Below are 15,785 nucleotides of genomic sequence, written 5' to 3'. Positions count from 1 at the left end.
TGGCAATAAAAAGGCAACAGAAAATACTAGTATGAAAACCAAAATAACTAACAACTTTAAATAGGTATAAAAGTAAGTATATATACATTCAATAGTATGTATATTTTTGTTAAATTGTATTGCTGTTTTTTATATGATGATTTGCTAGAAACAATATAATCATACAATTCATGTTAAACAAACTGAGTTATCAAATTTAAAACTCGAATAACTGTTGAAGCAACTAATGAATCAATTACTCGAACATTCTTGTGTGACTTCCTGCAAATTAAAATATATCCGAGGATACCAATAGTTGAACAAAATGGAAGCACCCATTCAGCTCACAGAATTTTCAGTGAATGTATGTAGACAATATTATCTCTTCTTTTGCTGATCTGGTCTTTTTCCTTTCACATACTTGGTACCTTTACAGCCTTGCTTTGGGGACAGGCCTTCTTTTCTCGGTATTATCAAAAAAGGGAACTGATTTGATAAATGTCTTTGATTAAAATAAGTGCCTGTGCTAAAGCGTTATTCACTTATTCTTCAAATCTTAGACTGCAAAATTGTATAGTTAAAACAGTTTATGGAAACATTTTATCTCCATGTTTTACAGAAAAGTCTTTTAGTGAAGCATAGATGGATTGCGAAAGGAAGATGCATTTCCTCAGAATCAAACTTAAAATCTGCTTCCACGGAGGCAGATCAGGAATTAAACATTTACCACCAAACCCCGGGGGACACCTTGACTGTTGATATTGGTCCTAAAGACTTTGCAAAACTCAAAGCCATGTTGGAAAAAGACAGGAGGGACCGTAGTCCAGCCCATAATCCAGAGTCCATCACTGAGTGTATATGGCAGGAGATGAAAACAGACAACAATAAACTCCTGCAGGTTAACGGGTAAGAAGTTAAGTCTTTTGAATTATGAGATGCAACTTGGATGTGGTAATTGGATTGGCATATAAATGTATGCGAACCATGCTTCATCTCACTGACTTAAGTTATGTCGCCTAACCATGAATCAATTTTGTAAAATTATTTGGAGAAGAAATTCTAAAGAACTTCAGGAATGCTGTTTAAACAGGCAAGCTACATGACATTTATTCATCTATTTTGCAGGTTTAGTGGTGCTGACAGCGATGGCAGGATATGCCATGGCACCAGCTGCATTTGATCCCATTGGTTTTACAATGGTTACCATAGGAACTGGTCTAACATCTGCTTCAGCAAATGCCATTAATCAGGTAAAGTTCAATTCCTTATTACTAACAATAGTGGTAATTTAAGAACACATCTTGTTTGATTCTTTAGCTGAATATTAGAATTTAGGTTAGATATTCAGAACAGGAAATTTGTTCTAGATTTCGTAGCCCTTGGCAATAGTGATACTTTTACATAATACTCGGTGACCGATAAGGCTTGTGGGCCTATGTATTTTTGTATAGCCCATGAGATGGCATGCTGTGTACATAAACCATTGGAATGTGGGATACAAAGGAACCCAAATCTATAGCTATGCCATGTTTAATTAATTTAATGATTTATTTCATAGTGATAAAGTATGGAAAGCCGTAGGGTACCCCCACATTATTATTATTTTTCTCTATATAAAATATCAAAATTATAATCTCTTCCAAAAATAAAAATTTCCCCCTATTTGCCGATATTATTATTATATCGCAGCGATAATAATAATCTGTCCCGATTCTCAGATACCAAATTATAATTTCATCCCCAAAAGAAAAATATTCTTCATTTATGACATTATTATAATTATAAATACTGCCGCAATAATTATAAACTGACCCGATTTAAAGTCACACATTATCTTTATAAATATAATCTTTCCACCACAATAATAACTAGTACTTATTGTAACGGGGACCGTTACAGATGTTCCCCAAACATTCCCCCATTTAGTAAGTGGTGACATTTATTTCAGTACAAGTGGTTTTGACCATTGCAAACTGTGTAGCATGTAAATATATAACTATCTTATAACGTTCAGTCCATTTCATACTAGTTCAAATCAGTTATAAATATCTGAGAGTTTTGTGCACGTGCACGTACGTGCATGCACGTGCAGATAAATAATTTGACCATCTCGATACATCAGAAGTCTCACTATATAAGTACAAGAGAAGTTTCACAACAGTTCAATGAAAAACGAGAAATTAACCGCAACTCAAAACTATAAAGACCGAAATCAATGCACGTGCATACACGTGCGCGTGAGTACGACACAGCAATTTTGTTGATGCTAATCAATAGACATTTAAACAATATACTTACTATATGAATTTGGTATTGATTGCTTCATTCATAAGAAAGTTATTGAGATTTCAAAATCGTCCAATCAGAATTAAGCGCACGTGCATGCGCGTGCAGGGAAGTGATTTTGAGACTATTAATAAATTGACAGGCCCAAAACATATCTGCAACCTAATTTTCAAACCTATTCATTGCAATCTCAAAATCTTATAGACCAATACTTAAATTTAGATGTCAAAAATTACAATGCACGCGCATTCACGCGCACGCGATTTTGATTATGGAAAATTTGTTGACACCATTTCATAGACATTCATATCATAGATCCTCGGGGTAAATTTGAATTCATTTCCGTTTTTAATTCAATAGTTATGACCATTTTAGTACCCGAAAAATGAAAGAAAAGATATGCACGTGCATACACGGGCACGTGAGTATGACTCAGCATCAATGTTGATGTTATTCAATAGACATTTGATAGATATACTTACAGTATCAATTTCATATTGTTTCCATCATTTATAAGAAAGTTACGGCGATTTGAAAATTGTCCAATCAGAATTAAGTACACGTGCATGCACGCGACGGATAGTTATTTTGACTATTTTCGTTTGTTAAGAATATCAAGATACATATACAATACAAGTTTGAAAAGATTTTGACAAAAAACAAAAAAGTTATCGTCATTGAAAGAATTGAATATTCAAATGTCAATGCACGTGCGTGCGCATGCGCGTTCTCAAATTTTATAACATAGATTTGTAGATATTTATAATCTTTACATATCCTGCAAATATCATTAAATTGTCTTAATTTACATGAAAGTTATAAACGGTTTTGTCTTATCCAATCAAATTGAAGCACACGTGCATGCGCGTGCAGAATTGAAATTTTGACGATGCCAAACAGTTAAGGGTCCCAAGTTATACCTGCAATATAAATATCAAACGATTTCATTGAAAAATAAAAAAGTTAGACTGATTCCAAAGTTTGTAAACAAAAAATCCAATGCACGTGCATGCACATGCATGCATTTTCAGACAAAATGACGTTCGTTCCGCACATCTACAAAGAGTATTCTATCATCCTAAAAAGGTTTCGTCTTGATCCCTTCAGTAGTTTCTGAGAACACTCGTGGACAAAAAAGGGTGACAAGAATAAAGAAAGAATAATAATAATAATAATAATAACTAGTACTTATTGTAACGGGGACCGTTACAGATGTTCCCCAAACATTCCCCCATTTAGTAAGTGGTGACATTTATTTCAGTACAAGTGGTTTTGACCATTGCAAACTGTGTAGCATGTGAATATATAACTATCTTATAACGTTCAGTCCATTTCATACTAGTTCAAATCAGTTATAAAGATCTGAAAGTTTTGTGCACGTGCACGTACGTGCATGCACGTGCAGATAAATAATTCGACCATCTCGATACATTAGAAGTCTTACTATATGAGTACAAGAGAAGTTTCACAACTGTTCAATGAAAAACGAGAAGTTAACGGCAATTCAAAACTACAAAGACCGAAATCAATGCACGTGCATACACGTGCGCGGGAGTACGACCCAGCAATTTTGTTGATGCTATTCAATAGACATTTGAACAATATACTTACTATATGAATTTGGTATCAATTGCTTCACTCATAAGAAAGTTATTGGGATTTCAAAATCGTCCAATCAGAATTAATCTCACGTGTATGTGCGTGCAGGAAAGTGATTTTGACCCTAACAATAAACTGAAAGGTACCAAAGATACCTGAAACCTAAATTTCAAACATATTCATTGCAATCTCAAAATGTTATACACCAATACATAAATTTAGACGTCAAAAATTAAAATGCATGCGCTTTCACGCGCACGCAATTTTGATTATGGAAAATTTGTTGACACCATTTTATAGACATTCATATCATAGATCCTCAGGGAAAATTTGAATTCATTGCAGTTTTTAATTCAATAGTTATGACCATTTTAGTACCCAAAAAATGAAAGAAAAGCTATGCACGTGCATACACGCGCACGTGAGTACGACCCAGCATCAATGTTGATGTCATTCAATAGACATTTGATAGATATACTTACAGTATAAATTTCATATTGTTTCCATCATTTATAAGAAAGTTATGGCGATTTCAAAATCGTCCAATCACAATTTAGCACACGTGCATGCACGTGCCGGATGGTAATTATGACTGTACACTTTTCTTAAGAATATCAAGATACATATACAATACAAGTTTGAAAAGATTTGGACAAAAAACAAAAAAGTTATAGTCATTGAAAGAATTGAACCTTCAAAAGACAATGCACGTGCGTGCGCATGCGCGTTTGCAATTTTTGTTACATCGATCTGTAGATATTTGACATGTCTACCTATCCTGTAAATCTCATTAAATTTCCTTGATTGGCATGAATGTTATAAACGGTTTTGTATTATCCAATCAAATTGAAGCACACGTGCATGCGCGTGCAGAATTGAAATTTTGACGATGCCAAACAGTTAAAGGTCCCATGTTATACCTACGATATAAATAGAAAACGATTTCATTGAAAAATAAAAAAGTTAGACTAATTCCAAAGTTGGTAAACAAAAAATCCAATGCACGTGCATGCACATGCATGCATTTTCAGACAAAATGACATTCGTTCCGCACATCTACATATGCTATACTATCATCCTAGAAAGGTTTCAGATTGATCCCTTGAGTAGTTTCTGAGAACACTCGTGGACAAAAAAGTCCCAAGAAGAAAGAAAGAATAATAATAATAATAACTAGTACTTATTGTAACGGGGACCGTTACATATGTTCCCCAAACATTCCCCCATTTAGTAAGTGGTGACATTTATATGAGTGCAAGTTGTTTTGACCATTGCAAACTGTGTAGCATGTGACTATATAACTATCTTTTAACGTTCAGTCCATTCCATACTAGTTCAAATCAGTTATAAAGATCTGAGAGTTTTGTGAACGTACCTGCTTGCACGTGCAGATAAATAATTCGACCATCTCGATACATTACAAGTCTTACCATATGAGTACAAGAGAAGTTCCACAACTGTTCAATGAAAAACGAGAAATTAACGGCAACTCAAAACTACAAAGACCGAAATCAATGCACGTGCATACACGTGCGCGTGAGTACCACACAGCAATTTTGTTGATGCTAATCAATAGACATTTGAACAATATACTTACTATATGAATTTGATATCGATTGCTTCACTCAAAAGAAAGTTATTGGGATTTCAAAATCGTCCAATCAGAATTAAGTGCACGTGCATGCGCATGCAGGGAAGTGATTTTTTGACTATTAATAAATTGAGAGGCCTAAAACATACCTGCAACCTAATTTTCAAACCTTTTCATTGCAATCTCAAAATGTTATAGACCAATACTTAAATTTAGACGTCAAAAATTACAATGCACGCGCATTCACGCGCACTCCATTTTGATAATGGAAAATTTGTTGACACCATTTCATAGACATTCATATCATAGATCCTCAGGGTAAATTTGAATTCAAATCAGTTTTTAATTCAATAGTTATGACCATTTTAGTACCCGAAAAATGAAAGAAAAGCTATGCACGTGCATACACGGGCACGTGAGTTTGACTCAGCATCAATGTTGATGTCATTCAATAGACATTTGATAGATATACTTACAGTAAAAATTTCATATTGTTTACATCATTTATAAGAAAGTTATGGCAATTTGAAAATCGTCCAATCACAATTTAGCACACGTGCATGCACGTGCCGGATGGTAATTATGACTGTACACTTTTCTTAAGAATATCAAGATACATATACTATACAAGTTTGAAAAGATTTTTACAAAAAACAAAAAAGTTATGGTCATTGAACGAATTGAACCTTCAAAAGACAATGCACGTGCGTGCGCATGCGCGTTTGCAATTTTTTTTACACCGATCTGTAGATATTTGGCATGTCTACCTATCCTGTAAATATCATAAAATTTCCTTAATTGGTATGAATGTTATAAACGGTTTTGTATTATCCAATCAAATTAAAGCACACGTGCATGCGCGTGCAGAATTGAAATTTTGACGATGCCAAACAGGTAAGAGTCCCAAGTTATACCTACGATATAAATAAGAATCGATTTCATCGAAAAATAAAAAAGTTAGATTGATTCCACAGTTTGTAAACAAAAACTCCAATGCACGTGCATGCACATGCATGCATTTTCAGACAAAATGACATTCGTTCCGCACATCTACATATGCTATACTATCATCCTAAAAAGGTTTCAGATTGATCCCTTGAGTAGTTTCTGAGAACACTCGTGGACAAAAAAGTCCCAAGAAGAAAGAAAGAATAATAATAATAACTAGAAACTCATTACTAGTAATGAGTAGGTCTTCCGTTAGACCACTTCCGGTAAAGAGCTTTCTGTTCCTACGAAAACCATTTAAATATATCAGAAAATAAGCCTTAACAATGAATGAGAAATGTATTATCGAACCTTTTACTTATTTCTCGTAACTTCCGGTGATGACCGGAAGTACTTTTATTATGCGTTTTCCCATAAATGACAGCGACTCTTTACTGTCTATATTCCCTGAAAATTTCACGTCTCTATCTCAAAGAGTTCTCAACAAAAAGAAGTAGACTAAAGAAAGAAAAAGTAGTAGGTTACTACCTACCGGAAGTCAATTTTGAAAAATAAAATTATCAAAACTTTAGAAGTTGATACTTTTATTATGACATGTGAAAATCATATGAAAGACTTCAAATATAAGCGAGATTTATGGGGACAAAGAGATAAAAAGTAAAAAGGTATTTTATCAAGAAACCGGAAGTAGTTGTTTTGACTACCAACGGAGTCAATATTCTTTTGACACTTTCAAAGAGACTTAATAAACTAGTATAGGTTTCAATTTAAAAGAAAAAATTTGAAATTTGCGATTCTTTCAATCACTTCCGGTGACGACAGGAAGTGACGGTCGACATGTTCAACCCTCTACTGCATGACTGCAAACGGAGATTTATAATTTCTGAATAATTGATGAAGGTATATTTTACCTTTTCCAAGAAAATTGCTGGACAAAATTCCTTTTGAGAAACAGAAAATCGCCCATATTTTCCGACCGGAAGTGAATTTTGTAAAAAGAAAAATAGTTATAGCAAGGTCCTTTCATACGACATTATTCCTGAAAATTTCAAGAAAATCTATCCACCATCTCTCAGAAATCACTGGAAGAAATCGGATAATCGACATTTTTCAAATACTTCCGGTATAGACCGGAAGTGACGGACAAAAAAATTGAATGTATGTGTACAATGGACTAATGTTAGTTGATCAACTCTACAAGTTTCAAACGTGTATCTATATTCATTATTGAGAAACTGAAAAAACAAGGTTTGAATATGTCCACCCCATATCTCACGACCGGAAGTGAATTTTACAAAAATATTTAAATTTGCTGTACACATTTATAGTGTCTATAACATATGTAAAATTCAAATCATTAACTTGTTTTATGACCGAGATTTATGGCACTGAAAAATGAGAGAATGAACAGGCTTTTTTTGATATAACCGGAAGTTGGAGATTCAACTTCCGGTGGGGTCAATAGTTTTTGAGAATTAGAACGAGACCTAATAAACCGATATAGGTTTCATTTTCAAAGAAAAAAGTTTGAAATTTATGATTTATTAATCACTTCCGGTGACGACCGGAAGTGACGGCCGACATTCTTACCCCCCCTACTACACGCCTATAAAGTGAGATCTATTAAATCGGAAAATTTGGTGACTCTATCTTTTACCGTTTCTGAGAAAAACGCTTGACAACGAAAACAGCTCATAAGCCGTATTTGCCGACCGGAAGTAAATTTTACAAAACTATTTGACGTTACTTTAGACATTTATAGTGACTATAATATATATAAAACTCAACTCATTAACTAGTTTCATGACCGAGATTTATGGCACTGAAAAATGACAGAATGAATAGTCTTTCTTTGATATAACCGGAAGTTGGAGATTCAACTTCCGGTGGGGTCAACATTTTTTGAGATTTAGAACGAGATATAGTAAACCAAAGTAGGTTTCAATTTAAAAGAAAAAAGTTTGAAATTGATGATTTATTTAATCACTTCCGGTGACGACCGGAAGTGACGGCGACAAAAAATATTACGTGCATGCACCATAGAGAATATAGATCTATCATCCCTGAAAGTTTCATTCGATTATCTTTAGTGGTTTTCAAGTTTACCCCCGGACAAAGTTTATTTCAAAAACCGGAAAATCGGACGTATCTGACGAACGGAAGTGAATTTTGAAAAAATGAAAAAAATGCCTCGAGGTACCATCGTTCCCTATAACTTGTGAAAGTTTCAGGAAAATCCATCCAACGGTCTAGGAGACGAAAGGGAAAAAATAATAATAATAATAACTAGACACGATCTCGTTGCTAGCAACGAGTAGGTCTTCCGTCCGATTTGTTGATGCACTCGGAGTTAAAAAAAAAAAAAGACAAATGAGTCCCAATTTAGTTTCCGACTTTAAGACACTTTAGATATAATCAATTTTTCATATCATAAGCTTCTGAAGCAAAGTTGCGGTGAAATTCGTTTGAAATTCGACTCTCCAGGCGAGCCATAAGGGCCGCGGGCCTATTTCTTGATGTCATTTGTTAGCCCTCTATAGACTCAACAACTTTAGTTCTATATGTCTTTACAAAATATTTACCTGTAAAAAGTGATTGAGATCGACCGATATCGACAAAAAATCGACTCTACAGGCGAGCCATTAGGACCATAGGCCTATTTCTTGATATCAATCGATAGATCTCGATAAACTGAACAACTTTTGTTCAATATGTCCTTACAAAATATTTACCAGTTACAAGTTTTTGAAATCGACTGATATCGACAAAAATCGACTCTACAGGCGAGCCATGAGGCCCACAGACCCATTTTTTGATATTGATCGATAGGTTATGACACATTGAACAACTTTTGTTCAATAATGCTTTTCAAAAATATGTCGTTTTAAAGATATGAGGCGTCAAATATTTACGATTTTGGCCCTTAAAATCTCTAATTACGTAACATATGACCTACTTTTTGATTTGATAAGATCAAGCTCGTTGAAATAAACATTTCCGCTTCTACAATTTATTATAAAATATTAATAGTTTCTGAGATATTCTCAAAAACATTTGGACCCTTCTGAACCCTAATTTAAAGGGCCAGCCCGTTTTGCTTGATATCGTAAGAAAGGCCTTGTCATTTTAAACATTTTTTGCTCAACAAGTATTTAGAAATTCTTTACCGTTCTCGAGTTATCTCTACAAGAAATATTTAGGGGCCAAACTGTAGCTCCCTAACGGGGCGACATAGGGAAAAAACGAAATGTACATATTGTTTAGATTATCATTCTGAACAACGTTTGTTCAATAATGCTTTTCAAAATATTTGTCGTTTTCAAGATATGAGGCGTCAATTATTTATGATTTTGGCCCTTAAAATCCCTTATTACGTAACATATGACCTACTTTTTGATTTGATAAGAACAAGCTCGTTTAGATGAACATTTCCGCTTCAATGACTTATTACAAAATATTAATAGTTTCTGAGATATTCTCATAAACCTTTGGACCCTTCTGGGCCCCTAATTTAAAGGGTCAGACCCTTTTGCTTGATATCGTAAGAGAGGTCATGACATTTCAAACATTTTTTGTTCAACAAGTATTTAGAAATTCGTTACCGTTCTCGAGTTATTTCTAGAAGTAATTTTTAGGGGCCAAACTGTAGCTCCCTAACGGGGCCACATAGGGTAAAAACGAAATATGCATATTGTTCAGATCATCATTCTGAACAACTTTTGTTCTTTATTGCTTTTCAAAATATTTGTCGTTTTCGAGATACAAGGGGTAAAAAATTTATGGTTTTGGCCCTTAAAATCCCTTATTACGTAACATATGACCTAAATTTTTATAGGAATAGATTTGAATTGTTGAGATGAAGATTTTTTGTTCTTTGACTTATACCAAAATATTAACGATCTTTGAGATATTCGATCTAGACTTTGAGCCCTTCTAGATCCCTAATTGAAGGGGCTAGCCCCTAAATCTTGATATTTTCGAAAAGATCTCGTAAATGTGCACAACTTTTGTTCTACATCTCTTAACAAAATATTTGCAAGAAAAAAGATATTGGAGATCAAAGGTCAAAAATCGCCGAATTCGACGAAAAATTTTGGCATCCATTTTTTCAGGTCCAGGCGAGCGTTTAGGCAAATCGCCTCCGGTAAAATCGAATCCCCCACAACTCTTCTAAAATGTTTACTCTATCTTGTGTAGAAATTTCAAGACTCTAGCTTCAAAACTAACGGAGGAGATGTGTGGACAACAAGGCCCTTCAAAAAGTCACTAAAAGAGAGATAACTCCTGACCGGAAGTGACGTCAAGCACGGAATTTTGCAAGCAAAGTCTCGTCACCAAAAGACATCTTTCCTGAAAATTTCGTGAAAATCGATTGAGAAATGGCTGAGAAAAACGCGTGTACTACCAAGGAAAATAATAATAATAAATAATAATGAAGAAGAAGAACGCGAACAATAATAGTAAGGTCTTCCGCAGGAGACGGAAGACCTTAATAACTAGTACTTATTGTAACGGGGACCGTTACAGATGTTCCACAAACATTCCCCCATTTAGTAAGTGGTGACATTTCTTTCGGTACAAGTTGTTTTGACCATTGCAAACTGTGTAGCATGTGAATATATAACTATCTTATAACGTTCAGTCCATTTCATACTAGTTCAAATCAGTTATAAAGATCTGAGAGTTTTGTGCACGTACGTGCATGCACGTGCAGATAAATAATTCGACCATCTCGATACATCAGAAGTCATACTCTATGTGTACAAGAGAAGTTTCACAACTGTTCAATGAAAAACGAGAAATTAACGGCAACTCAAAACTACAAAGACCGAAATCAATGCACGTGCATACACGTGCGCGTGAGTACCACACAGCAATTTTGTTGATTCTATTCAATAGACATTTGAACAATATACTTACTATATGAATTTGGTATCGATTGCTTCATTCATAAGAAAGTTATTGGGATTTCAAAATCGTCCAATCAGAATTAAGCGGACGTGCATGCGCGTGCAGGGAAGTTATTTTGAGACTATTAATAAATTGAGAGGCCCGAAACATACCTGCAACCTAATTTTGAAACCTATTCATTGCAATCTCAAAATGTTATAGACCAATAATTACATTTAGATGTCAAAAATTACAATGCACGAGCATTCAAGCGCACGCAATTTTAATAATGGAAAATTTGTTGACACCATTTCATAGACATTCATATCATAGATCCTCAGGGTAAATTTGAATTCATTTCAGTTTTTAATTCAATAGTTATGACCATTTTAGTACCCGAAAAATGAAAGAAAAGATATGCACGTGCATACACGGGCACGTGAGTATGACTCAGCATCAATTTTGATGTCATTCAATAGACATTTGATAGATATACTTACAGTATGAATGTCATATTGTTTCCATCATTTATAAGAAAGTTATGGCGATTTCAAAATCGTCGAATCAGAATTAAGCACACGTGCATACACGTGCCGGATAGTTATTATGACTGTTTTCCTTTGTTAAGAATACTAAGATACATATACAATACAAGTTTGAAAAGATTTTGACAAAAAACAAAAAAGTTATGGTCATTGAAAGAATTGAATATTCAAATGTCAATGCACGTGCGTGCGCATGCGCGTTTTCAAATTTTATGACATAGATTTGTAGATATTTATATTCTTTACATATCCTGCAAATATCATTAAACTGTCTTAATTTACATGATAGTTATAAACGGTTTTGTCTTATCCAATCAAATTGAAGCACACGTGCATGCGCGTGTAGAATTAAAATTTTGACGATGCCAAACGGTTAAGGGTCTCAAGTTATACCTGCAATATAAATATCAAACAATTTCATTGAAAAATAAAAAAGTTAGACGAATTCCAAAGTTTGTAAACAAAAAATCCAATGCACGTGCATGCACATGCATGCATTTTCAGACAAAATGACGTTCGTTCCGCACATCTACATAGAGTATTCTATTATCCTAAAAAGGTTTCGTCTTGATCCCTTCAGTAGTTTCTGAGAACACTCGTGGATAAAAAAGGGTGACAAGAATAAAGAAAGAATAATAATAATAATAATAACTAGTACTGATTGTAACGGAAACCTTTCAGATGTTCCCCAAACATTCCCCCATTTAGCAAGTGGTGTCATTTATTTCAGTACAAGTGGTTTTGACCTTTGCAAACTGTGAAACATGTGAATATATAACTATCTTATAACGTTCAGTCCATTTCATGCTAATACAAATCAGTTATAAAGATCTGAGAGTTTTGTGCACGTGCACGTACGTGCATGCACGTGCATATACATAATTCGACCATCTCGATACATTAGAAGTCTGACTATATGAGTACAAGAGAAGTTTCACAACTGTTCAATGAAAAACGAGAAATTAACGGCAACTCAAAACTACAAAGACCGAAATCAATACACGTGCATACACGTGCGCGTGAGTACCACAAAACAATTTTGTTGATGCTATTCAATAGACATTTCAACAATATACTTACTATATGAATTTGGTATCGATCGCTTCACTCATAAGAAAGTTATTGGGATTTCAAAATCCTCAAATCAGAATTAAATGCACGTGCATTCGCGTGCAGGGAAGTGATTTTGAGACTATTAATAAATTGAGAGACCCAAAACATACCTGCAACCTAATTTTCAAACCTATTCATTGCAATCTCAAAATGTTATAGACCAATACTTAAATTTAGACATAAAAATTTACAATGCACGCGCATTCACGCACACAAGATTTTGATAATGGAAAATTTGTTGACACCATTTCATAGACATTCATATCATAGATCCTCAGGGTAAATTTGAATTCGTTTCAGTTTTGAATTCAATAGTTATGACCATTTTAGTACCCGAAAAATGAAAGAAAGGATATGTACGTGCATACACGGGCACGTGAGTATGACTCAGCATCAATGTTGATGTCATTCAATAGACATTTGATAGATATACTTACAGTATAAATTTCATATTGTTTCCATCATTTATAAGAAAGTTATGGCGATTTGAAAATCGTCCAATCACAATTTAGCACACGTGCATGCACGTGCCGGATGGTAATTTTGACTATACACTTTTGTTAAGAATATCAAGATACATATACAATACAAGCTTGAAAAGATTTTGACAAAAAACAAAAAAGTTAGGGTCATTGAAAGAATTGAACCTTCAAAAGACAATGCACGTGCGTGCGCATGCGCGTTTGCAATTTTTATTACATCGATCTGTAGATATTTGACATGTCTACCTATCCTGTAAATCTCATTAAATTTCCTTAATTGGCATGAATGTTATAAACGGTTTTGTATTATCCAATCAAATTGAAGCACACGTGCATGCGCGTGCAGAATTGAAATTTTGACGACGCCAAACAGTTAAGGGTTCTATGTTATACATACGATATAAATAGCAAACGATTTCATTGAAAAATAAAAAAGTTAGACTCATTCCAAAGTTTGTCAACAAAAAATCCAATGCACGTGCATGCACATGCATGCATTTTCAGACAAAATGACATTCGTTCCGCACATCTACATATGCTATACTATCATCCTAAAAAGGTTTCATATTGATCCCTTCAGTAGTTTCTGAGAACACTCGTGGACAAAAAAGTCCCAAGAATAAAGAAAGAAAAATAATAATAAGAAGAAGAAACAGAGTAAAACCAATATGTTCCCAAACTTTGTTTGGGGAACATAATAATAATAATAAGAAACAGAGTAAAACCAATATGTTCCCAAACTTCGTTTGGGGAACATAATAAGAAACAGAGTAAAACCAATATGTTCCCAAACTTCGTTTGCGGAACATAATAAGAAGAAACAGAGTAAAACCAATATGTTCCCAAACTTTGTTTGGGGAACATAATTACTGACATCGCCAACAATAATTATCTTTTTTATTTGAACGCTATAGAATATAATCTGTAGTGACAATAATAATTCTGGACCAGCCAAAAAGACAAGATTATTATTGTTGGTGGAAAAGATTTGGACGCTTGAAACAGAAAACGTTTGTCTGAATCAGATTCACAATAATAATATCCGACTTCAGATTGGCAGATATTATATGAAGCGTGAAGGCAGATATTATTTCATGCGTGACTGTGCAAGCGGTTGGTCGAGAGGGAAATCACGTGACGTAGTTTCACTTTGACTTTATTATGGAAATGATTGTTTGTCGAAAAGGTATCCTGGTATGTTTTTCTTTTGGAGGATGATAAATGTGAATAATTCAATGAATAAATCTTTGTTGGAACTGGAGTATAACATTTTATATCTTTGTGACATGATAGATAGAAAGGGAATTTTATCAAACACACTGGCCAGCTGCACAGGCATTTTTTTTTCGTAACACAGGCCACCCTAGGGCTTAATTACGCAAAATGATATAGGGCTCACGGCGGGTGTGACCGGTCGACAGGGGATGCTTACTCCTTCTAGGCACCTGGTCCCACCTCTGGTATATCCAGGGGTCCGTGTTTGCCCAACTTTCTATTTTGTGTTGCTTACAGGAGTTACGAGATTGATCACTGTTCGTTATCTTCACCTTTCATGGATCTCTTTAATCTGTGTTTTATGTTGATTTCTTAATGTACTGAATAGGGTGTCATCACATGAGGTGTCCATTTCTGGTACAGGAACAACCGTATCCGGGGAGTGGGCGTGTCAGTACTAAGTAGCACCTCCACCGCTAAATCCCACATCATTTTGTATACATGACCATTATGGCACGCCAAATTCACAAAAATGAGCTAAGCATATAGTTTCACAGTTGATAAACTAGGTTTATCGACTGTAAACTATAGTTTACGAACTGTAAACTATAGTTAATGATTCGTTAACTATAGTTTTCATCCGTTAAACTATATTTAACGGTTGTAAACTATAGTTTACAAATGCTAATCCAAGTTTATCTGTCTTTAAATAAACGTTAACAATAGATTTTGCTGATAAATACAGATTCACATTTGTAAACTATAATTTACATTCGTTAACTATAGTTCACAATTGTTAATCCTAGTTTCACAAATTGTGATACTATATTTATTAGATAAACTATGACTTGTAAACCGAAGTTTACAATCGTGAAACCGTATTTATCAGATAAACTATGTTTTGCAATCGCTAATGATCGTTTTCATTGTTAATTATAGTTCACGCTTGTGAAACATAGATTATCTGTTAACTATGGTTTACTGATGTGAAATATAGATTAACGTTGTTAACTATAGTTTACGGTCCGTAAACTATAGTTTACAGTTGATAAACCTAGTTTATCAACTGTGAAACTATGTTTAGCTCATTTTTGTGAATTTGGCGTGCCATAGACCATCCTTCTGCTTAGATAATTC

General features: G+C 34.2%; 1 protein-coding gene across 1 annotated transcript; it reads left to right on the top strand.

Annotated features, from left to right (window-relative positions):
• The first annotated feature begins 304 nt into the window (after positions 1-304).
• Positions 305-15,051, top strand: LOC130050689 (protoheme IX farnesyltransferase, mitochondrial-like). Its single transcript, XM_056150909.1, has 5 exons — positions 305-343; positions 599-877; positions 987-1,014; positions 1,105-1,229; positions 15,037-15,051. Exons 1-5 carry the CDS (start codon positions 305-307, stop codon positions 15,049-15,051), a joined length of 486 nt encoding a protein of 161 aa, XP_056006884.1.
• Positions 15,052-15,785: the final 734 nt, after the last annotated feature.

The sequence above is a fragment of the Ostrea edulis genome, chromosome 10 (assembly GCF_947568905.1).
Source record: "Ostrea edulis chromosome 10, xbOstEdul1.1, whole genome shotgun sequence".
NCBI lineage: Eukaryota > Metazoa > Mollusca > Bivalvia > Ostreida > Ostreidae > Ostrea > Ostrea edulis.
Note: the sequence above shows the minus strand (reverse complement) of the source record. Positions and strands in the feature narration are given on the sequence as shown.